This window comes from Pan paniscus, chromosome 15, assembly GCF_029289425.2.
Source record: "Pan paniscus chromosome 15, NHGRI_mPanPan1-v2.0_pri, whole genome shotgun sequence".
Classification (NCBI taxonomy): domain Eukaryota; kingdom Metazoa; phylum Chordata; class Mammalia; order Primates; family Hominidae; genus Pan; species Pan paniscus.
Window position 1 is genome coordinate 73,639,650 of NC_073264.2, and position 24,049 is coordinate 73,663,698.

The following is a 24,049-nucleotide window of genomic DNA, read 5'->3' on the forward strand; positions in this document are numbered from 1 at the left end:
AAGAAGATAAGGCAAGACAAAATAAGACAAAGCAAGAAAGAGAGAGAGCACGCGGGCCAGCACGCTTTTTCTCCATCCCCTTAGGAATTTACTCTCAGCAGGGGCTTGGCTTGGCTGGTTTTGCCAGTGACTCCCTTGCACTTTGCAGATTCTGAATATACATTTCCCTTAAGACTAGTTGTCTGCAGAATAGGGGAAACAAACCAGCACCCCCATAAATCAGCAGAGGTCACTGCCAAGAGCTTTGTACACTTGCTGTCCCTGGCAGTGATAAATTCATTGCATTTGGGAAATGGCCAAAGACCCTGACTCCAATCTTAATTCTCATTCCCAGAAAAATCTCAGTTTTCTGTTCACCCACCCCCGTTTACTGTCTTTGTGTTTCCTAGACAAAGCTGGCAAGGAGGAAAGAACACAGTTCCATAACTGGATCATCAAAGGCTGCATTTCGTTGCTTGGGGGAGGAGTTGCAGGGCAGGAAAGAATCACAGATCCCTAGGCTGTGGAAAAGAGAGGCCCAGGCCAGAGGGAGGCTGAAGCCATGGGGTCTGCATGGGGTGTGAGAGATCCGCAGAGGTTCTCAGATTCTGTTTTTCTCAGACCTGCACCTTGGATCTGCTATTACTGCTGTGGTCGGTTGTTCCCTTGAAGGGTGGTTCAGGCTGTTATAATGGTGGTCAAGGGCTAGCAATGGGATTGGTGTGGTGAGACCACCTCATGGGACTCATGCTCCAGTAGGTTGTGTTCTTATTCTCTTATCTTTCTCCCCACACCATCCTCACCTTGGTATCTGGCTTTGGAGTTGGCCATATGACATGGAGAAGATGAGAGTGGTGTCCAAACTGCTCCTCTGACCCACATGGGCCTCCTGAGAGTGGACAACCTGTCTCTGCTGCCCTTTCCTCCTTGCCCCTTGATTGTCTTTCTCCTCTGATTGATCAGACTGTGAAGCTGCAAGACCAGACCCCCGCTCCCTGCAATCCCACAGAATTAGGAGACATATTTCTGTCTCTCTACACAGATCTTTCCACTTTGATGAGAATCTTTCTGGTTGAGAGACCACCATTCCCCACTTGTAGCAGGATAGGTCATCCCCAGGTATACACATTCATACCCTGTGCCTGTACTTCATCTCTGCAGCCCTTAGCTGAATTGGCTAAATGCGTCTCTGTGCAAAGTCTATCTTGCCTAGTTGGATCTAAGCTTTATGACATTAGAGGCCGATTTGTCTTATTCAGGCTGTTATCTCAGCGTCTGACACAGTGCCCTGGCACCTAGTAAATGCTCAATAACTATTTGCTGAATATTATTTTGATTCAGTGTTTAGACATCTGCTTTATCCTGCTCTATTTTGATTGACAAGTTCTTTCTCTTCATGAACCAGGCTTTTCCCTTCTACAATGAGTCTAAGAATTAGCTAGATCAGAGGGAATTTGGTGCTGAGCCAGAAGAGCTGTCTAGGGGAGGTTTCCTCACTTCTCATGGGGCAGCAGAGGGGTATTGTGAGATATTGAGAAGTCAGAACAAGAAGCAGGGAACTGTTGCTTTGGAGAAGGGTCTGGAGAGGTTCCAGGCACTAGGATAGGCTTTTCCAGATGACTCAGGAGCCACCTGGCTCTGTCAGCCAGAAAGAAGTGATGCCTGACACAAGGAGACAGTGTGTCATTTTTACTCTGGACTAACATTTGTACCTAAGCTTTAAATGTTAATTTGGCCGGGTGTGGTGGCTCATGGCTGTAATCCCAGCACTTTGGGAGGCCGAGGCGGGTGAATCACTTGAGGCCAGGGGTTTGAGACCAGTCTGGCCAACATGGTGAAACACTGTCTCTACTAAAAAATATATAAAAATTAGCCAGGCGTGGTGGTGCATGCTTGTAATCCCAGCTACTTGGGAGGCTGAGGCAGGAGGATTGCTTGAACCCGTGAGGTGGAGGTTGCAGTGAGCCAAGATCACACCACTGCACTCCAGCCTGGGCAACAGAGCGAAGACTCCATCTCAAAAAGAAAATGTTAGAACAATTTAAAGAGACAACAAATGAAAGCAAAGACCAATGATACCCCTCAGCCTGGGCTCTAAGACCATTAGGGATGGCTGAGCCAACATATTCATGCTCCTCTGAGCTGAGTGTAATCCTCATTCTCCTTCTGTGCAGAGAGCAGGAATTTGATGCAGTCATAAACCCAAGCAAGTATGGAGCCAGTAAACTTGCTGAACATTAAATTCCAACCGGCATTTCAGTGAACATGTATATTCGACTAACATCTGACCCTGTGCTAGACAGTATGCATCTGTAAAAGATAAACACATACTGTTCCTCAAGGCACTTAAACAAGAGTGAGCTGGATTTTTGTCTGAAATTTTCAGAAAAACACTTAGTGAAGTATGTTCACACTGTTTGTTAAATCAGAATACGTCTGGACTATCCAAGTAGTCTCAGAACCAGGCCACTATTGGAGGCTGGGCGTGGTGGCTCATGCCTGTAATCCCAGCACTTTGGGAGGCTGAAACAGGTGGATCACTTGAGGCCAGGAGTTCGAGACCAGCCTGGCCAACATGGGGAAACCCCGTATCCACTAAAAATAAAAAAAAATCAGCTGGGTGTGGTGGTGCATGCCTGTAGTCCCAGCTACTCATGAGGCTGAGGCACGAGAATCACTTGAACCCGGGAGGCAGAAGTTGCAGTGAACTGAGGTCACACCACTGCACTGCAGCCTGAGTGACAGCGAGACTTTATCTCAAAAAAAAAAAAGAACCAAGTCAGTATTTAATTTCATTTGAGTCCTTCCAGTGGGTTTATTCCCATTAGTAGGGTAACTCCCCTGCTTTTGTAAATATGAGGGTATCTCAGGAAGAATAAGTCCCAAAACAAGATTCTTTGGGTTCCAACCAAAGATGAAACCAAGAGGGCCTCACATGTGACCAAGACATTTTCTGCTTTCTACTTTCACTTTCTTTTTGTTTATTTTTTAAATTGAGATGTAAAAGTTGTATGTATTTATGGTATATAGCATGCAATTTTGATATATGTATACATTGCGGAATAGATAAATCAAGCCACTTAACATATGCATGGCCTCATATACTTATTGTTTATAGTGAGAACACTTAAAATCTACTCTCAGCAATTTTCAGGTATATAATATATTGTTTTTAACTGCAGTCTGTAGTCACCATAATGTTCAAGAGACCTCTTGAACTTATTCTTCCTCTCTAATTATGTGGTGTCCTTTGACCAATGTCTTCCCAGTCCTTCCCACTCCCCACAGCCCCTGGTAGAACGGCCATTCTGCTCTCTGCTTCTGTGAGTGTGATTGTCTTAGATTCCATGTACAGGCACATCTCGTTTTATTGCACTTCCCTGTATTATGCCTTATAGATTCTGTGTTTTTTACAAATTGAAGGTTTGTGGCAACCCTGCATCAAGCAAGTCTATCAGCACCATTTTTCCAATAGCATGTGCTTACTTTGTGTCTGTGTCACAGTTTGGTAATTCTTGCAACATTAAGCTTTTTTATTATGATTATATTTTTATGGTGATCTGTGATTGGTGATCTTTGATGTTACTATTGTAATTGCTCTGGGGGTGCCCAACTGCACCCGTATAAGACAATGAACTTAATACATGTTGTGTGTGTTTGTTTTCTGACTCCTCTACCAAATCAGCCATTCCCCCATCTCTTTCCCTCTCCTTGGGCCTCTCTACTCCCTGAAATGACAACTATATTGAAATTAGGCCACTTAATAACTCTGCAGTGGTCTCTAAGTGTTCAGGCAAAAGGAACAGTCGCACGTCTCTAACTTTAAATCAAAAACTAGAAATGATTAAGCTTAGTGAGGAAGGCAGGTTGAAAGCCAAGATAGGCTGAAAGCTAGGCCTCTTATGCCAAACAGCCTAGGTGTGAATACAAAGAAAAGTTTATTGAAGATTGAACATGCTACTCCAGTGAACACACAAAAGATAAGAAAGCAAAACAACCTTATTGCTGATATGGAGACAGTTTTAGTGGTCTGAATAGAAGATCAAATCAGACACAACATTCCCTTAAGCCAAAGCCTAATCCAGAGCAAGGACCTACCTTGCTTCAATTCTATGAAGGCTGAAAGAGGTGAGGAAGCTGCAGAAGAAAAGTTTGAAGCTAACAGAGATTGGTTCATGTGGTTTACAAAAAGAAACCAAGTCCATAACATAAAAGTGCAAAGTGAAACAGCAAGTGCTGATATAGAAGCTGCAGCAAGTTATCCAGAAGATCTAGCTAAGATCATTGATGAAGGTGGCTACAGTAAACAACAGATTTGCAGTGTAGATTAAACAGCCTTATATTGGAAGAAGATAAATCTAGGGTCTTCATAGCTAGAGAAGAGAAGTCCATGCCTGGCTTCAAAGCTTCAAAGGACAGGCTGACTCTCTTGCTAGGGCTAATGCAGCTGGTGACTATAAGTCGATGCCAATGCTCATTTACTATTCTGAAAATCCTAGGGCCTTTAAGAATGATGCTAAATATATTCTGCCTGTGTTCTATAAATGGACCAACAAAGTCTGGATGGCAGCACATCTGTTTGCGGCATGGTTTACTGAATACTTTAAGGCCACTGTTGAGACCTACTGTTGCGGAAAAAAATATTTCTTTCCAAATATTGCTGTTCATTGACAATGCACCAAGCCATCCAAGAGCTCTGATGGAGATGTACAAGGAGATTAATGTTGTTTTCATGACTGCTAACACAACATCCATTCTGTAGCCTATGGATCAAGAAGTAATTTCAACTTTTCAAGTCCTATTATTTAAGAAATACATTTCATAAAGCTATAGCTGTCACAGACAGTGATTCCTCTGATGGATTTGGGCAAAGTAAATCAAAACCCTTCTAGAAAGGAGTCACCCTTCTGGTGGATGCCATTAAGAACATTTGTGTTTCGTGGAAAGAAGTAAAAATATCAACATTAATGGGAGTTTGGAAGAAGTTGATTCCAGCCCTCATGGATGACTTTGAGAAGTTCAAGATCCTAGTGAAGAAAGTAACTGCAGATGTGGTGGAAATAGCAAGAGAACTAGAATTAGAAATAGAGCTTGAAGATATGACTGAATTGCTACAACTTCATAATAAAACTTTAATGAATGAGGAGTTGCTTCCTATGGAAGAGTAAAGAAAGTGGTTTCTTGAGATGGAATCTACTCCTAATGAAGATGTTGCAAACATTGTTGATAAGACAACAAAGAATTTAGAATATTACATCAACTTAGTTGATAAAGCAGCAGCAGGATTTGACAGGATTGACTGCAATTTTGAAAGTTCTACTGTAGGTAAAATGCTATCAAACACCATCACATGCTACAGAGAAATCTGTTGCGAAAGGAAGAGTCAATTGATGCAACAAACTTCATTGTCTTATTTTAAGAAATTGCCACAGTCACCTCAGCCTTCAGCAGTCACCACCCTAATCAGTCAGTATCCAACAATATCAAGACAAGACCCTCCCCCAGCAAAAGGATTATGACTCACCAAAGGCTCAGATGATCCTTAGCATTTTAACAATAAAGTATTTTTTAATTAAGGTATGTACCTTATTTTTTCAGACATAATGTTATTGCACACATCATTGACTATATATAGTGTAAACATAACTTTTATGTGTACTGGGAAACGAAATATTTCTTATGACTTGCTTTATTGTGGTGGCCTGGAACCAAACCCACAATACCTCCAAGGTCTCCCTACATAAGTGAAGACAAGTGGTATTTTGTCTTTCTGTACCTGACTTATTTCACTTAACCTAATGTTCTCCAGGTTTGTTCATGTTATCACAAATGACAGGATTTCCTTCTTTGTTAAGGCCAAATAGTATTCCATTATGCCTATATACTGCATTTCCTTTACCCATTTATCTATTCATTGATGGACTCATAGGTTGACTCCATATCTTGGCTACTGTGCTCTCCCTTTCTTTTGTGCTGGGTAAGGAGTGAGTCTTGGTGAATCCTTGTCATTGCTCTGTCTTTTTCTGGCCAGGCATCTCTAAAATGTGTCCCCCAGCTGATGGGAGGTCTGTGCCTCCTCCTTCCATCCCTTCCCTGGAAAGAGCACCAAGGAAGAGGTCCTTAATGACCAGTCCTGCCTCTCAGCTGAGCACTCTCCTCCTCCCTGACCAGCTCTCCATCCCCCTCACCACTAGGGCCTTTGTCTGGCTTCATGAGATGAACAATGAGCATACATGGGGGAAGATGCTTCCTCCACCAGGACAGCCATTAACTAACAAGCCCGCCCTCCCCAGTGAAGGCCAACCTCCCTCCTAACACATTCTCTCTCGGAACACCCAAGCTTTCCTGTGCAGCTGAGCTGAATTCCACTTCAATGGATAAATAATCTTGCCCACTGACAAGTCCTCTTTTCTAATGGACCAGGATTTTCCTACCCTTGATGAGGACAGATCTGTTTGGAAGGGACCACAAGATTCTAGGAATTAGGTGGAAATCAGGGGTGAAATTATTTGCCAAGGCCAGAATGTATAACAAATGCCCCTGGGAGCCGAGGAAAAGAGGCGGCACCTTGCTGCAGTACCTGCCCCTCCTGGGTGTTAGTTACATGTCCTGTGATGTGGTTGCCAAGAACTCCTTCCAGGACAAGGTGGTGGCCCTGAAATGCAAAAACTGACCCAATTGCATTATTGCCTGTTTTTTTAAATTAAACTTTTTATTTTGAGATACGTATTGATTCTGATGCAGTTATAAGAAATACTGTGCTGTTTACCCAGTTTGCCCCAATGGCAACATCTTGCAAAACTATAGTACCATATCACAGCCATGATATTGACATGGCTACAATCCCCTGATTTTATTCATATTTCCCAGTTTTACTTGTGCCCCGTGTATGTATGTGTGCATTTAGTTCTATACAACTTTATCACGTGTTAAGATGTGTCAAAATACAGAACCATTCTGTCACCACAAAGATCCTTCCTGTTGCCTTTTATAACCACACCTCCCTTGCTCCCTCTACTTCCTCATCTCTAACCCCAGGAACCACTAATCTGTTCTTTGTCTCTATAATTTGTCATTTCAAGAATGTTATGTAAATGAAATAATATAGTTTATAATCTGGAGCTTGGCTTTTTTACTCATCCTAATTCCCTTGAGATTCATCCAAGTTGTTGTTGGGTGTAGGAACAGTTTGTTCCTCCTCATTGCCATGTCTGGTTTTAATCATTAAGCACCCCAACATGGCACCCAAGCCCAATTACAAATCCTTCAGGACGTGATCCTCAGGGAACTTTTATTCTAAGAGAGCCCATTTGTTTTGTTTGGTGCTTCTGAGTTTGGGGGTGTGGGGATGGAACATGTTGCAAGTTTTTCTAGGTGCATGCAAACATACCTAGGTTCCTTCATCTCCTTCCCCAAAACAGTGATCAATTGGATTGTAATATTCTTTAGCACTGGTTGACAGCCCTTCCTTGTGTCTCCTTGTCACCTTCCTCCCCAGGAGCACATCTACAAGCTGATGAAGAGTGACAGCTATGCCCGCTTCCTCCGGTCAAATGCTTACCAGGATTTGCTGCTGGCCAAGAAGAAGGTATCTTTGGGAAGGGCAGGCTTGCTCTTAGCACTGTTGACTCTTGCCTGCTGCTTGCTGCTGGTTTGAAATGAGAATATCATCCCTTGGGTTTTATTTATTTCCTACTTTCTTCTTTCCCTTCTCTATCTGCTCCCATTCTAATGGAAAACAGTTAGGATTGTCACCACCCCAGCCCCACTGCAAGGTCCAGGATGGGGCATCCTACCTCCACATCCCTACTGCCTCTCTCTGCATGTTCTGCCCATGGTGGGGGTGGGTACGTAGGGTGACAAAAGACTAAGGCCACAGTGGCTCAGCATAGGAGTGCAGGGCTGGCAGTAACACCAGCAAAACCCTTAGGACACTGGAGAGAGCCCCTCACTGCAAAGTCCAGCCCCTTCACCTCAGACTTCTCTCCCTGACCAGCCCAGAGAGGAGTATGAGGCCAGGGTTGGGGCAGCTCTCTCACTGGTCAGAAAGCCTTGTCAGTTTCAAGAGCACAATCAGGTACCTAAAGTCATCCTGGGGTTTCTCCCTCCTTGACACCCCCTTCCTCTCCCGCACCTGCCCCACGGTGTTGCCTTTCTCTCTTAACCAAGAAGTAACTGCACCCAGCTCCTTCCTCCTCCTCCTTAGAACTCAGCCATGGTTCCTTGCAGCCCATGGAGTCATGGATTTGAGATGCAGGGGCCCTCAGCATGCAGGTGAGGGGTGACAGAAGCAGGAATAAATTCAGCTAGATTCCTGGGAAGAGAGGAGGAAGAGTAGGCAGGAGAATAGGGTCCAGGAAGGGAATGGAAGGCAAGAGAGAGGGCTCCTGGTTTCAGTACACCTGCCCACCCTCTGTGCTTTTCAGCTCTGATCTGAGGCCCATGTGTGGTTAAGTGTGGCTCAACTTGCACCAAACCCTATGACTTCTGTGCCATGGCACTTAGGGAGCACACGCATCCCTTTCTCCTCCCTCCTGGACTCCCAGCCCCAGGCCCTAAGCACGTGGTTGCCCATCACATGCTCTCCGTTGGGCTGCCTCTCAGCCACGCAAGCCTTCTCTCTGTGTGCTGTCACCCTCATGTGCCAGGATCCTGTCTGCGTATCTGGTTGGGACCACACAACTCCAGAGTCCTGGAGAGCATTTATACCCTGCTCTCCTGCCCTTGTGTAGCCCTGGAAAGAGGCCATAGAGTCTGAGAAAGGAAAGAGGACTTCTGGGGTATCCCAATTGTCAGCAGCTCTCTGGGTTTCCTGCATCCCTCCCCACAGGTGTGGCTACTGTGATGGGCAGTGTGGAGCCTGGCCTCCTGTCGATTCCCCTGCTGGAGGATGCCAATGGAGGGGCTCCTTTGGAGGAGGCCGACACCCTCATACATGGCTCTAATGCCCATTTTTTCTAAGAACTAGAGGAAAGAAAAATTATAGGAACTTTTGATAACTCCAGCCCAGATCTCATGGATGAAGGTCAAAGTAAGTTTTTCTTATTTTCTGTGGCTCAAGACCCCTGATCTGATCACAGTTTGGTGACTTTCTAAGGCTCTGGTAGTTTAACCAGTCTAGGCCTGTCTACACACCTAGAAGAAGAGAAGCTAGAGGCCATTCATTCTCCTTGTGGGTTTGAACACAAAGGAAAAATGCACCCCAAACCAGGCTGAGACCCCTGTGGCTGCAGATCCTCCCTTCCAAGAAGAAAACCTCTCAGAGGAGGTCACTTGAGTGAGGAAGGAACTGGCAACCTGCCTGGGAAAAGTTCCTTAGAATTATCCTCCCAGCTCCCGAAGTAAGGGATGTTCTTGAGACAGACAGCCCTTGCAGATACCAACAACGTCTCAATACTGAGGAGTTGTTTCCCAAAACAGTGACAAAACCTGCTTTCTCCTTCTGTTTCTTCCTGAGAGTCTCCAGGTATGGATCTGATTTGTAACTCGGCACTTTCAGGTAGGCCTAGAGTATTCTTCTGATTTCAGGGACGGGTTCACCGTATCCAGGTCATAAAAGGTATGTGAGATTCACAACCTCCAGCGGAGAGAGGGAATATGAATCAGCCTCACTTTTCTGCTGAGAACTGACCTGGACGGAGTCTTGAGGCACAGCCTTCTGATCCTTCATCCCTAATTCAGCCTCTTTTCTAATATTTTCCAAATAAATGATAGTCACACTGAAGAATCAGGTTCTCAGGGGGTAGGTGAGCTGGGTCCTGAGGGCTACTCTAGGAAACTTCAGTACCAATGATGATGGTTTTCCAGGGCAGCTCAATGGCCAGTGCAAGGCAGAGGAGCCAAGTGAGCCAGACCAACGGCCACCCTCTGTGAGCCAGAGGATAAGAATAACAGGCCGACAATGCCAGCTGCAGGGCCCAGGACTGGCCTGACTTGAGCCAAGTGTATGCCACCCAGGCTGGCCACAGGGTTCAAGCTGAGTCCTGCCATCCCCAGAATAGAGACTTGGTATGGTACCCGGGGCCAAGCATGAGTCCTTCAGTTCCTAGTACAAGAAGAAAGGCCAGCCCAACTCTGTGGTGTTATGTCGTTTGTGTTGTATTTTCCTTCTGCAACCTCATATCTGTCTTCTGGCAGCCAGCTGAGCTGACAAGGGGCCTGGCTGCCAAGGTAGCCCCCCAACTTCATCCACACAGGCGGCTGCCTTTGGCCTGTCCCCTCTGCTTTCAGCACAGTCCGCAGACCCACAGACCTCAGGCTGCCTCTTTAGCTCCCTCATTTCAGTTATTTGCTGGGTGTATGTTTGTGTCTATGTGAGTGTGTGCACTCTCCGAACTTCTCAGCCTCGGGCTCAGGACCCTGGAACGGGATCCAGGATACACTAGCAGGTATTTGAGCGGTCATTCTACTCTCCCGGAACCCCTGCAGGTAGGAAATGTGGGGTGAAAGGAAAGTCAGGAGCACCCCACACCTCTCTTCCTCCTGTAGTAGAGGGAGGCTAGGCCTGGAAGGACATTCAAGGGCTTTGCCTCTCCTCGCTCCTGTTCTGGGAACCCCAGCTAAGAGTTCCCCACAATGGTTTCTGAGCTTCCTCTAGCCTGTCGTACGTACATCTTGGCAGGTGTTATGTCACCTTTTGGATACTGAGAAAACACACAATCCCCATGTTATTGTCTTCTGAGACCCAAGACCCTTTGTCCATGGCAAAGGCTATGAGTAGACCCTCCTTGCTCTAAGGACACAGAACGAGGGTCACTAGGAAGTCACTGAAGTTAGCAAACTTTCTGGCTGCCTCTGGGCAGGGGAATCTCAAGAGAGAAAACAGTCCTAAGGCAGACTCATGGATGAGTAGATAACTTCGCTTCCCCGGCAGCCCCTTCCTGACGTCCCTCCCACACCCTGCTGGCTCTCAGAGCCAGTCTGTTCTGTGTCAGGACTTGGGGGGCCCCCAGGGCCCCAGGGCCACAACCACCAGGACTCCTGCCTGTGGGCACGGCAGGTTGAAAGCAGCAAGCAAGCTGCTCAAACCCACCGACTGTGATCCTGTGCAAAGTCATGATGGTTCTGATCCAAGCCCCGCAAGCACCATTCATGGCCCCCGGAGAAGCAAAGCCCCCTCTCTGCTCCCTGCTCCAAGGAGGCGGCACCATTTCTCGTGGGCTTCTGTCTTCTGTCTCTCCCGTTGACTCTTCCAACAGCTCTGGCTGCTTCTCTTTTCCCATTTTTCGCCCCATTTTGCTTTGGTTTTTGTTATTCTTTAGCTGCAGCTGCTGCTGTTTGGGAACCACGTATAAGCTGAAGATTTTTTTTTCTGTATTTTTCTCCCTACCCTTTTTTTTTTTTCCCTAAAGCCAGAAAGTGAGCAAGGTCGTAGAACTTCCCTAGAAAAGTTCACTCGCAGTGTGGTAAGTTCAGTCGGTTTTCTTCCCTCAGCTTTTCTTTTGGTTTTGGTTTTTTCTTTCTTCTTCTTTTTTTTTTTTCCCTTTGGTTGTTGTTTCCTTTGGGGTGGGAGGGAGTCCAGTGCTTTCTCCCTCGACTCAGCCCTTTTCTTTTGCGAGTGTCTGCAGCTTCTCTTCTAGGGATGAAAATGCAAAAAAGAGCAAGCGGCTCCCTCTGCAGAAGGTGCACCCTTGATCGCCCAGCCTCAGGCCTGGGCATTTGATCATCTGTTCAGGGCTTTGAGGAGGAGGGACCCTGCTGCCCTCGGGGCTGTGCGGTTTGTGCATCTTCTGCAGCAGCTCAGGGAGAAGCCATCGAACTATACCGTGAAATAAATTGGCTCAGAACCATAGCTCATCGAAAAAAAAAAAAAGCCAAAATTTCCCTCTGTGAACCCTGGCAGTCACGCCGGTGTGGGTCGCGAGCTAATGTTGCTGTGTAGGCGGCTTTTGCTGTGTGCAGAAAGCGGCCGTGCTGCATGGGTCCTGGCGATGTGGCCTAGCTGGCGTGTGTGTTAGTCGCCTCTGCATGAGTCCCTTCCAGCCCCCATCAGCCTCATGTGCACAGTGTGATAGGGAGAGGAGGGAAGTAGCTGAATCCCTGCGGTGTCCTGGGTACTCCCCAGGGGCAAGGTCCTACCGGCCTCCTCAGGCCTTGATTCTAACAGGCTGGGTAAAGATGGGCTTCAGATTCCTACAGGTTCATGGTACGCCCCAGCTAGAGAGGTAGAGCTCCCCACAGTGGCACATAAAGACAGCCGTGGCAACAGGTGGGAGTGGGGGAGTCCGTGGCTGTTCCCTGGGGTGCATGGCTGAGACTCTCTACCATGGTTTGTAGAACAACACAGGCCAATCTCCTCTTTCCATGCTGGTCGGCCCAAGATTTGAACATTGAGCTCAGTGCACAAGAAATACTCAATCCCGCTCAATCATGGGGCCCATCCTGTACCATGAACATCAAACCAGAGGGAACCAGGGAGCAGGGGTCCCATGCAGGGAGCTGGCCACATTCCCTTCCCAAAGGGTGGCAGCCCATTGATATTGACTTGCCTTTGTTCCACCTCTGTTGAGGAGGAAAATCCTTGTAAAACCTGACTACTGTGTGACTGGTGAAAAAGTCTAAGGCTCCTGGGTTGAAAGCAGCCTAGTCATTTACGTGTCATAGCTAGATGCATTTTAAGTGCATTTAAACATTATCTTGAATTTGCTACATGTAAACCTCAAATAACTCTAGTAGGTGGCAATTAATTAAACATCGGTATCCATCCCTTCCCTTCCTCGGTCTTCCCTCTCTGTGGCCTTTCCTCTTGAGAAATCAGAATGTGCAGAACACAAGGCCTGCGGGTGCCTGGTCTATCTTCATGGCTGCTTTGCCATGGCCATGTGGCTCCGCACACCAAGAAGCTGCCACGGGCTGTCAGAGTCAAGGCTTCTGGGACTTCCTTCAGTCCATGATGGCCTGAGAGAAGGTAGTGGGAGCCCATCGCTCTCTGTTTGTCTCTTTTGAGGACTGGCTACTGTGTGGGTAGAGGATGGTTAGGGATTTTGCTGACAAGCCAAGGGTGCCTGTGTAAGCAGAGCCTTGACAGCCCCTGGAAGCTCTTCAGGGTGACTGTGCAGGCCACGGGTGTGAGAGGGGAAGCCTGGTACTTGGACAAAACGTCCAGACATTTTCAGGCTGTTTTTCAAGAGAAGTGAGTATCAAGAAAGGCAAGAATGGTCTCACGAAGCTCTGTGAGGAGCATTTATTGATTTCCTTTCCTCCCAGAAGTGGTGTTGGCTTGGGGGTTCTCCCAAGGTCTGTTAGCAAAGCATTTGGAACAAGAAAGCACCAAGACACCCCTAAGTGTCTGAAGTGCACACATGGGAGAGCTTCCAGAGGGAGTTTCAGTGTGAGCTGAAGGAGAAAAGTATCCTAAGCTCCTGAGGGTGTGGATAAAAGGCCCAAACTATTAAAAAAAAAAAAAAAAAAAAAAAAACCTAAATTCCTAAATTCCCTGCTATTTTATGAACAAGAAACTCTAACAGGTGATGCATTCAGAATTTGGGGTTCCAGTGGTGGAGATGGATTGCCATCCATCCATGCTCCTCCTGCTCTTGGGGTGACACCATAGCCCCACAAGATGTGGCTAAGTTTGGGGAATATGACCCATGTGTTGGCTCTCAGATTACTTAAGATTGGAACCCAGGAATCTGGTCTCCACAGCCCAGTGGTCTCATCAAACAGAACTAACTGATCAACCAATATGCCTTGCAATTTGATAGCCATTCTCTGACTATCATATGCCTAAAGTATTTGATTTCTCTAAGAGAAGATCTACGTGAATGTTTTATCTGCTATATACTGCAAGCTATAAAACTAAATGAAGGGCCCGTTCAATAGCATTCCTGTGTTGCTGGGAAAGATGTGTAAGAACATGACCCATGTCATGAGGCTAATAATGGAACTAGGGGAGTGAAGCTGGGCAGCTCACGGACCAAAGACGTGAGGCCAATTACCATTTAGGATTAATTGATGGCAAAAACAAATAATGCTGATCCAGGTGATTGGATAACTCATTCAGCTGGAGGCTTGTCAAGACTGAATCTGAATTCAGAATTTCTCCCCAGAACATGCCAATGTCCTTTCTTTTCTTGGTAGAAGAGAAACACTTGGAAAAAACAAATTGTTCTTTCCAAGTCTTATGTTGTGCCATGACATAGAGGGATTATCTGTTAAGACCACATATGCCCCCTTTTCCATGAGATCCTAAGGAGACATTTAATATGGTTCATGGAAGCTTTTAGGGCCATGTTAGTTTGGGTGACGAAGGGGCCTGGTACTCCCCAGTCAATAGAGGAAGTGCTGTGTGAGCTTCTCTTTCCAATGCAAGCTTCATTCCAGGTTACTCAGGACTTGGATATACAAAGCAAATGTCTGGGGACGCTGGGCCAAGCATCCTGTCATTTTGCAGACTGAAACCACAAACCCTGCTTATTTGATAAGGCCCAGGTTCTGAACTAAACATGACTGAAGTCCACGACAGGGTGCAACTAGCCTACCATGTACGTTCATCTAAAATGGAAAACAAGACTCCCTCTGGTGGGCCCAGCCTCACAGATGCCCAGCTGACCAGGCAAAACACAGGCTGGGTTTCAGCCCCTATTGATCCTCAGCTGCCCTTGTGCAGTGAATAACCCACGCCACTGTACATGGCCACCCTTGTCCGAGGAGCCTGTTTCAGAAAGAGCTGTAACACATAGCAGCTTCTCCAGGGCCCCCAATACATGGCCACAGGTCATGTGATTTGGAGCCTGTCTCTGCCTAATCCTGCTCATGGGGAAGCTTCCTTTCACAGTGGCTGTAACGTATGAAAACCACAGTAGGAGAAATCTGGCTAGTCACTGTGGGTTGCCTTTGCTTCACCTTCCAGCTGTTCTTCAGATTCTTTGGTGGGAAGTCTCAGGCATTACTGACCAGGGAGAGGAGGTGCCTTCTCTCACTGAAGACTCTTTCCTGTTGCTTGGTGATGTCCAGCCTGCCACTCTCTGCTATCTTCCTGGTTTTGCAGTTGACAGAGGACAATAGGAGCATGAAGGTGGCCAGAGCTGAAATGCTCACCCTCCCACTGCTTCTTGAGACAGAGTCTCACTCTCCCAGCCTGGAGTGCAGTGGCACAATCTTGGCTCACTGCAACCTCTGCCTCCTAGGTTCAAGCGATTCTCCTGCCTCAGCCTCCCGAGTAGCTGGGATTACAGGCACACGCCCCCACACCCGGCTAATTTTTGTACTTTTAGTAGAGATGGGGTTTCACCATATTGGCCAGGCTGTTCTCAAACTCCTGACCTCAAGTGATCCACCTGCCTCCCAAAGTGCTGGGATTGCAGGCATGAGCCACCACACCCCGCCCTCTGCTCTCTCTTAAGTGTGCTTGTTGCTTCAGCTTCCACAGAGTCTACCACAGTGGGGTGGGGGCCTCACCAAAGAGGGCCTGGCTCTGACATAGAGGACCAGGAGCATGCGTGGGAGGGAGAGGGGGCAAGAGGAAACGGGGCCAAGCCACAGCAGCAGCTCCCTTGTTGAGATACTGGCTGAAGCCATCTGGTGAGAGCTCCAATCTGGGGAGGAGAAGCTGGAGATAGTCCTTTGCTCCTCTGTCCAGTTCCACAGAAAAAGCCGCAGAGCGTGATAGCACTGAAGTTAGGAGAAAATGGCAGCCCCGAGTGAGGCTGGTGTCAGCCTCCCTGGGTACCTTTGGAGGCTCAGTTGAAACCTTACCTGCCCTCTTGAGAGCTTCATCAGCTCCAGCCTTGGGCTCCAAAGATAGAAAATGGGGTTGCTGGTGCCAGAGCAAGCACTGCAGGCCACGGAGGAGAAGGGAGAGGAGGACCAGGCGTTCATCCACCTCCTAAGAGAGCATCGAAGTTTAGCTTTGCCAAGGTGCTCCTTGGAATTGCGGCAGGAAGGGCCGGAAGCTGCAGAAGGCTTGGCATGTGATGGGTGGCATCTCTGCGACAGGCTTTCCTGTCCTGCCTGCCAAGGAATGCAGCAGGCAAGTCAGATGGGGAGCGGGAAGCTCTGGGAGCCAGCTGCCACTCAGCCTCCCTCGCCCCCTCCTTCCCTCCCCCTGTTCCTTCCCCTGCCAAAAGCCAAGGAAGAGCTAATGAGAGCCAAGAAGTCAACAGCTCACTCATCCCCCTCCAGGCAGCTCTGCAGAGAGAAACTCCCAGCTCCAGGCCCAGGTGCTGACCGGAAGTGGAGGGCTGAGGCTCTCCGCAGGGGAGGGAGCGGGCAGACAATCAGGGCAGTCAGCCAACCGGCAGAAGCAGCTCCTGCCCCCAGGAAGGCGGTGTTGTTTTCCCCTCCTCCTCAAGGTTTCATGGGGAACAGCCTTGCACCCTGGTGGAATGAGTTCCCAAATACCTAGACTCAGCAGAATCCCCAGAGGGCTTTGACCTCAGTTGAAATGATCTTTCCGTGCCTCTGGCAAGGGCCAATTGGCTAAAAATCTTTCCAAAGGGTTAGTTTTTATTGCAAACGGTCCTTGGACTCCTTTGGGACCACTGGGTCACAAACATTAGTGCCAGCCTCTCCCATCTCAGAGCACTGAGATCCAGCTGCAGTGAAACCCTGGCCCTGGCTGGAGCTGGAGGGAGACTTCCATCAAAGTGTTTGGGAAGGAAAGCAGGGAAACCTGCCTCTCTGGAGCAGCAAGTGCATGTCCTGGGACTCTGAGACACCTCAGCAGCCCTCCTGCAGACTGGCTCCTGCTTCCAGCCTCAGCTTGCTAGCTATGTGACCTCAAGCAAATCACTAGCCCTCTCTGAGCCCTGGTTTTCTCCTCTGAAATGACTTGGACTAGGTCATCTCGATGGTCCCTTCCAGATAGCGGTGTTCTGCAGGTCTGTGCGTCCCTCTGTCCTGAGATTTCTGAGTTATATAACTCATTCCTTAGAATGGGAGAGGAGCTGTCTTCTTGCCCAGTTAGTTACCTGATTCAGAAGTGCCTGCCAGCCTGTGAGGCTGGGAAATAAACTGTGGATAGACTTGAGTTGGGTGTATTTACAAAGCCTGGACATGCACTGGCAGGAGAACTGAGTGCCCCGGGCTCCCCACACCTGCACCACAGGCCCTGCTCAGTTGTTCAGGGTTCACTCGTCCACGGTGAGTCGCCGGAGGGTCAGGGAGGACTCACAGAGAACAGGGTGAGTGCCCTACACTCTTCAGCTTGCCAGTTCTGCAGTCCCCACCCTTCCGGTCTGGATGCCCAGCTGTGTGTGTGTGTGTGTGTGTGTGTGTCAGGTGGGGTCAGCCGGGCAGAAAGGTGGACACCAGGGTTGGTGTTGCCACATCACTGCATGCACTGTGGGGTCCCAGGGGCCCTATGGGTATAGGAAGGAATGAAATGTGAGCACTTGGGAATCTCAGCACACTCTGCTGCTCACCTGCTACCAGGCTTTCTGGTTCCCCAGGGAACCCTGGGCCAGCTTGTTGCTGTCCTCTTTTAGCGATGGGAAATAAGAGTATGAGAGACAGTGTTATCCTGTTTACAATCAGTGGTGAAGTCCGTGGTTAAGACCAGGTTACAACTCCTCTATGCTTCGCTTTCTGTCTTGACTCTGTGTGAAATTAGGAAAAGCATATTTACTGTTATAGTTTTGTAGCTGGAAAATGAAAATATAAAAGTCTATTTTTTATAAGCTACAAAATGTAAAACAACAGACTCAGTATGGCTGGTGGGTACAGAGAAGACAAAGTGGCTCCTCACGGGGTTGACAGGAGTCTCGAGACTTTTATCAAAAAAGGCCAGAAGTTGGTTGTCATTTTTGAGACACTGGGCCCTAGACCCTGACGTTTCCGTTGGAAGAAGGAACCCCCAGCTGTTCCCGCTGATGGTTCAACCTGTCCGCCAAAAGCAGCCAAAATGCTCTCCCCACGGAGTGCCCACTTGGAGAAAAACCCCACTGGTGACTCACCTTCTGGACATGTGGGGCAATCAGGGCCCGGTGGAGGCAGCTGCTCCTGGCTTTCCCTGGTGGGCCCTCCCTCGACCCCCGCCCAGGCCCTCTCCTGCCTTCCCCAGACCCCAATGTGCCAAGCAGTCAAGTGAAAATCAAATCCTCTGAGGCAGAAAGACACAGCTGTGTGTTTACAGCCACTGATTCAGATCCAAATCGCGTACCCTGCCAGTCTCTAGCAAGGCAGGCTGGGGGCAAAGTGTGTGTATGCCAAGCAGGGATCTATCTCGGGAGGGGACCTGCAGGCCTTCGCCATGACAGTGCCTTCCTCCCACCCACTCTCAGGAAAGGCGCTCTCACTTTACAAGCGGCTGAGGGGGTTGTGGGGTCTCGGCATGCTTGTCACTTGTGCAGTCAGACCCCAGTGCCATCCTCGTGCAGCCACATGGGAACTGTGTGGGCTCCCACCTGCCTAGTAAGAAGGCAGAGAGTGAAGGGGAGTGCAGGGCCCCCCACAAGATAAACAGCGGGAAGGCCGACCACTCAGAAGACAGGATGCCCGCCTCTGCCTAGGACAGAGCCTGCCTCGGTCCTGTCCGGGGAGCAGCAGCACCGCAGCAGAAGGGGCCAGAGAAAGAGCATCCAATGGCAGGAGTCTGGCAAGGCGACAGCACTGCCAATGTCACGGTCAAGGAGAGGAGACCCAACTCTGCCTGTGGTCCAGACTGGAAAGTTCGAAGAGAAGTCAGAGAGCTTCAAGTCTGAGGACCTCAAAGGCTAAGAAGTAAGACCCCCCCACCCCCAACCCATGGAAGTCCCCCCAAAATGAGCTCCCGGTGGAAACAACAGGGGATGCTCCCCCCTTTTAAAATAGTGAATGAGTGTCCCTGGTTTGAGTTGAGTTGAGTTAGGAAAGCATGACATTTTGGAAGGAGGCCAGGATACCTGTCCATAGGTAGGAATAGCCTGTAAGATGTTGCCCTCCTGCAGTGTGGCTAAATGGGACACTGCCGGGGGCGGGACTCAGAGCAGTGGGATTTTTAGTTTTGTCATGTTTGCCCAAAGGTGGATGAGAGAAAGACCCTTGGGTGTTTGCTTAGTGGCTTCCCAATGGGTGGGAAGGTGAGACGGGGTTGGAAGCATGGAGCCACCCCAGCAGTGGCAGGGCCCACAGGGCAGCGGTTCCTCCATGCCCCCTAATCATGGCCACATTGTATCAGCCTGAGCATGAGCAACAGCACCATGGCCACATATGGGAATGGGCCTCATTGGTGTACTATTTGGCAGATTCTCTCCACACCCCCCGTGGCGGTCTGGCTTACTGTTAGAAGGGTAACCTTAAAAAATACATTTCCCACTCCAGAAAATACTCATATGTGGCCTGTTAGCAGCACAATAAGGGTGAAAGCAATGTCCTTTCCTGCCTCCCTCCCCCTGCTCACCTCCACTTCCCTGTTTGCCCCTATGTAGGTGAAGTGAGTATATTCAGCGTCTTCATGGCAGGGGAGAGGGTGTATTAATCCGTCTATGTCCACTGGAAAGGCAGTCTCTGAGTGGGCCACAAGGGTTCAGCCATGGCCCATCCAATAACCTTTTTGATGACTTGGATGAAGAGACAAACATTCCAACCACATTCAAAGATCCAGACCTCCAAAGTGTGGCTCATTTGGTAGATAATGGAATTATATTTGGAAAACATTTCCTGCAGCTGGGATGATGGGTCAAAAACAGATAGCATTTTACCAGATCATATTTGTGTGTGTGTGTTTTTTAAATTCAGTTTCCCAACTACAGGATGGCATTTGTAGCCTTTCCTAAAAATCAAGTTTAAAAAAAAAAAAATCTCTTGGGTTGTAATTGACGATAAGCTTAGTGTAAGCAAATGCAGAATGCAGCTGCTTTCCAAAGGGCAACTTTAGGCTATATAACAAAAGTGGGAAAGGAAAAGTGTTCCATTGCTTTTTGTTGCTCTAAGCAATATTAAGTCTTGGTTCTAAGCCCCCACATTATCAGGAACTTTAACATCTAGAGACAATTCAGAGAGAAGAGCTAGAGAGAGAAAGTGACCCTGGAAGCCACGTCGGAAGAGGCTGGAGTAAAAATGTCTAGCCCCCCAGCAGACTTGATGGCCACCGTGAGCTCTTTGCATTTGTCTTCAAGAGTGGACACTTCCGGGTTGCTCCAGAGAGCAAGGCTAGAACAAATGGCTAGAAGATAGATAGAAGATACTAAAAATATTCTAACAATAACAAAATATTCCAACAATGGACTATGTCCCCTCAAAGGGCAACGAGCTCCATGTCTAGCCGTTTAGAAGCTGAATGGCCAAGGATAGTGCAGAGTAGGTTTCTACACCGGATCCCATGATCTTTTGCAACTGGAATTCTATGCTGCCCCAAATACTTGTTAAATGGATCCGACTGCATTTCATTCTGTGGTTTATAAATAAGTCCTGGAAAAGGAGAATGAATGATAAGGAGGGAGTTTGCTGAGATTGGAGGAGAGGGATCTGAAAGACTCAAGACTAGACTCTGCCTTGAGGGAGAAAAAGCCACAAGATGACACACTCAAAGCAAGGGAAACCATCAGGAAGTGGAATTACTGCCCTTCACATGTCATCCTTGCCTTTTTTTCTGTTTCCCTTTTTTTTTTTTTTTTTTGGCATTTGCTGCCACAGCAGCTGAGCTCTGGGCAACAGGGCTCTCTCCCGAATGTCTGAAAGGAGGTCAGCAAGTGGAGGACACAGGCGCCCACTGGCACAGGGCATTGGCAACCATCGTGCAGTGAGCCCCAGCACAGCCAGGGTGGCCATGTGCGTGGGGCGTCCTGGCCCAAGGTTGAAGAAAACTCATCCTGTCATAGTTCCCATCCGGAAAGGGTGTTTTGTTGAAAGCAAAAAGGATCATAAAGTCATTTGCCTTTTACCCAATGCCAGTTCCAGATTCCAGGTAAATGAGCTAACATCAAAAACACCTCAGCCGGCTGGGCGTGGTGGCTCACATCTGTAATCCCAGCACTTTGGGAGGCCGAGACAGGCAGATCACCTGAGGTCAGGCGTTCGAGACCAGCCTGGTCAACGTGGTGAAACCCCGTCTCTACTAAAAATACAAAAATGAGCCAGGTGTGGTGGCACATGCCTATAATCCCAGCTACTCGGGAGGCTGAGGCAGGAGAATCACTAGAACAAGGGAGGCGGAGGTTGCAGTGAGCCAAGCTTGCACCACCTCACTCCAGCCTGGGCGACAGAGCAAAACTCCATCCCCATCCCACAAAAAACCCCACTTCAGCCTGGCCAGGAGCAGGGCACACCCCCAGAGACCTCGGACTGAGGAGAAACTATGCCCCCACCCTGGCTTCCTTCCTCTAGGGCCCTGCCAGGGGGGACTTGTCCTCAGCCCAGCTCAGGGAAAGGGAAGGGTTCCCATGTCACATTCTTTCCAGCTGTCCTAAGAACCACCCCGATTGCCGATGACACTCCCTCCTCTCTTGGGCTTCACCAGGGCTGCTTTCAACTCATCGTGGGATTGTGTAATTATGGTGATTACAGCTTGTGACTTTTTTCCTCTCTTCATCTTTTGCTTTCAAATTCTTTGAGGCCTCTCATTAAACACGGCGATCCCGGTAAAGTCAGCAAAGTTTTAATAAGACACTTTTTACAGCTAAAGAAAGCCCAGTCAGGGTTGATTGCTACTATGTTCTCTCAGATATTCCATTAAAACTCTATCAGGCGCAGTTGGTGCCTAGGTATAAGAGGTGGGAGAGAGGGAAGGCAGGGAGGCAGAGGGCACCTGTACTTAGTGACAGGGCTGGAGAACTATTCCACACCATGCCCCTGGCTTTTTTTGTTTGCACCAAGCACCAAGTACATCTGAGCCCCCGTGCCTAATAGGAAAAGACAGACTGTCAAGCAAGGACCGAAAGCCTGGCCTTAACATCATAGCACATTACACTGGGAAATGGAGATGGAGCATCCAAGACAACACTTAACCCAACCTTGTAATCTGCAGCAAAAGTGGTGGGGGAATTCTGATACGTGCTCTGTCCTGGTTAATACTAGAAGGTTCTGAGGCATCCATAATTCTAAATAATTAAAGGAGTCAATCACTAGCCTTTGTGAGTCATCACAATCCGGTGGTTTTACACCTGATGGAGGTTTTACACCTGATGGAGGTTTCCTTGGTAATGATTCAGCTTCACATCTCATTCTTGGCTAATCTTTAATCATAGCTTGCTTGCTTGCTTTTTGTTGTTGTTTTGGTTTGGTTTTTGGGGGGGTGTTTTTTTTGAGACAGAGCCTCGCTTTGTTGCCTAGGCTGGAGTGCAGTGGCGCAATCTCAGCTCACTGCAACCTCCACCTCCCAGGTTTAAGCGATTCTCCTGCCTCAGCCTCCTGAGTAGTTGGGATTACAGGCCTGCACCACCACACTCAACTAATTTTTGTACTCTTAGTAGAGACGGAGTTTCACCATGTCGGCCAGGCTGGTCTCGAACTCCTGGCCTCAAGTGATCTGCACACCTCGGCCTCCCAAAGTGCTGGAGTTACAAGTGTGAGCCACCATGCCCAGCTCATAGCTTTCTTGAATAGTTATCATAGCTGTAGGACATCATGAGAAGGACCATCAAGGAGTGTGGCTTGTGTGTGTGAGCCCCGTGACCCACCCTTCAGCAGGTTCATCCAGGTTCCCCTCATTTCTATATTCCCTGGAGACTACACAGATGCCTGCACAGTGAAGTGCATCTTGCTCCAGCAGGACTGTGTTTGTGAGAGGTCCCTGATTGGCTGCTCGTGGCTGACAGTCCCATACCAACCAGACTGCCTTTTACCCTGCAGGTAGCCAGTTACCTCACTACCTGTGTCTCAAAAGAGCAAGGAGCTGGATTGTGACTGAGCAGCACCAACCACCTGGAGTTAAATGTCAAAAACGTGGCAGGGACATTTCCCCCAACTGCATTCCCATCCACTACTGAAGGTGGCCTGCTCGTGTGACCCGTTGAGAACAACGTCCCTTTAGTACCCACCAAAATGCGGAGAAGTAAGCTAAGTTCGAAACAGGCAACCCCAGCTGAATCCCTTTTTCTCCACCTGATATTATATGACCCTGGGCAAGTCACTTGCATGTCTGACGGGTACAACAAAGCCCACTGCACAGGGTAGATGTTGGCATTCAATGAGGATGTGATCACAAGAGCTGCCATTTATTGGGAGCTCACACTCACAGTGTTGGACTGTGTCATGCTGGCTTTGCCTGGGATGGACTTTGGTTCTACTTCAGCTCCATCACTTAGTTGTTTGAATTGCACAGCTTCTCTAAGCCTCAGTTTCCTCATCCATAAAAGGGAGATAAGAGTAAATAAGTAGGAATAAAATGCATAACGTCCTTAGCACACTGTGTGCAGTGCGTGTGCTTAACAGGTGTAGCTCTTAGAATCAGTTTCATCATTATGATATTATTTGCAGCTCATACTTAGCTCTGCGCTTATTACCTTATTTAATTTCCAACAATATTCTGCAAGATAGGCATCATTATATACATCTTGTGGTTGAGGGTGGGTACGTGGGTATCTCCTATATGACAGTCTGCACAAGGTGCATGTATTACAGAGATCAGCTCATGGTAACTACTCAATAAATGGCAGCTATTATTGTTGGCTTATTTTTAAAGTCAACTCAGAGAGTTAGTTTTTCTGCATTTCCTGGAAATGAAGGGACTGTGGTGCCCAGCAGGCCAGCTTCTGTTCTATGGTCGATTTCCTGGGGCCCCTAAGCACTTCCCGGGAAGCTGTGGGAACTGGGGGGGCTTGTCAGCCTGTAAGGTGCTGGGAGGTGGGGAGGGCCACCAGGCAAATGGTGCACGTGTTGTTGGGATCTGGCATTTGGCCCCCTACTGAGTTGAAGGACTCGAAGGTGCCTCCTGCTACCAGACACAGATAAGGAATGGGTCTACCCAAGATAAGAAGATGAAATCCACTCCTCCAAATGTAGCCCTCCATGTGACAGAAACACTCACCTCTCAGCTGTCTGCTTGCCTGGAGCCACCCTGAGCAATGCAACCTCAACAAGTCCAGTTGCTCTGTCAGTCCAATAAACAGAGGTTTCTCTTTTTTAACCACTTATTCCAAAGCGAAGTAGTGGAGGAGTCAGAAGCATGTGGCAGGGGATGCTTTGAAATTCCTTGATAAACCGGACCCCTGGG

At 48.2% G+C, this 24,049-nt stretch overlaps 1 protein-coding gene across 19 annotated transcripts in view; it reads left to right on the forward strand.

The window, feature by feature from the left end:
• RGS6 (regulator of G protein signaling 6) overlaps positions 1-24,049 on the forward strand; it is a 635,028-nt gene that overhangs the window by 597,271 nt on the left and 13,708 nt on the right. For 11 of the 19 annotated variants that reach the window (XM_057299740.2, XM_057299741.1, XM_057299745.1 and 8 more), the window contains 2 exons: positions 7,478-7,567; positions 11,331-11,384. In XM_057299740.2, coding sequence (XP_057155723.1) covers positions 7,478-7,567; positions 11,331-11,384 — 144 coding nt within the window. The remainder of the gene's footprint in view (positions 1-7,477; positions 7,568-11,330; positions 11,385-24,049) is intronic. The other 8 variants (XM_057299747.2, XM_057299748.1, XM_057299752.1 and 5 more) reach the window with 1 other exon arrangement.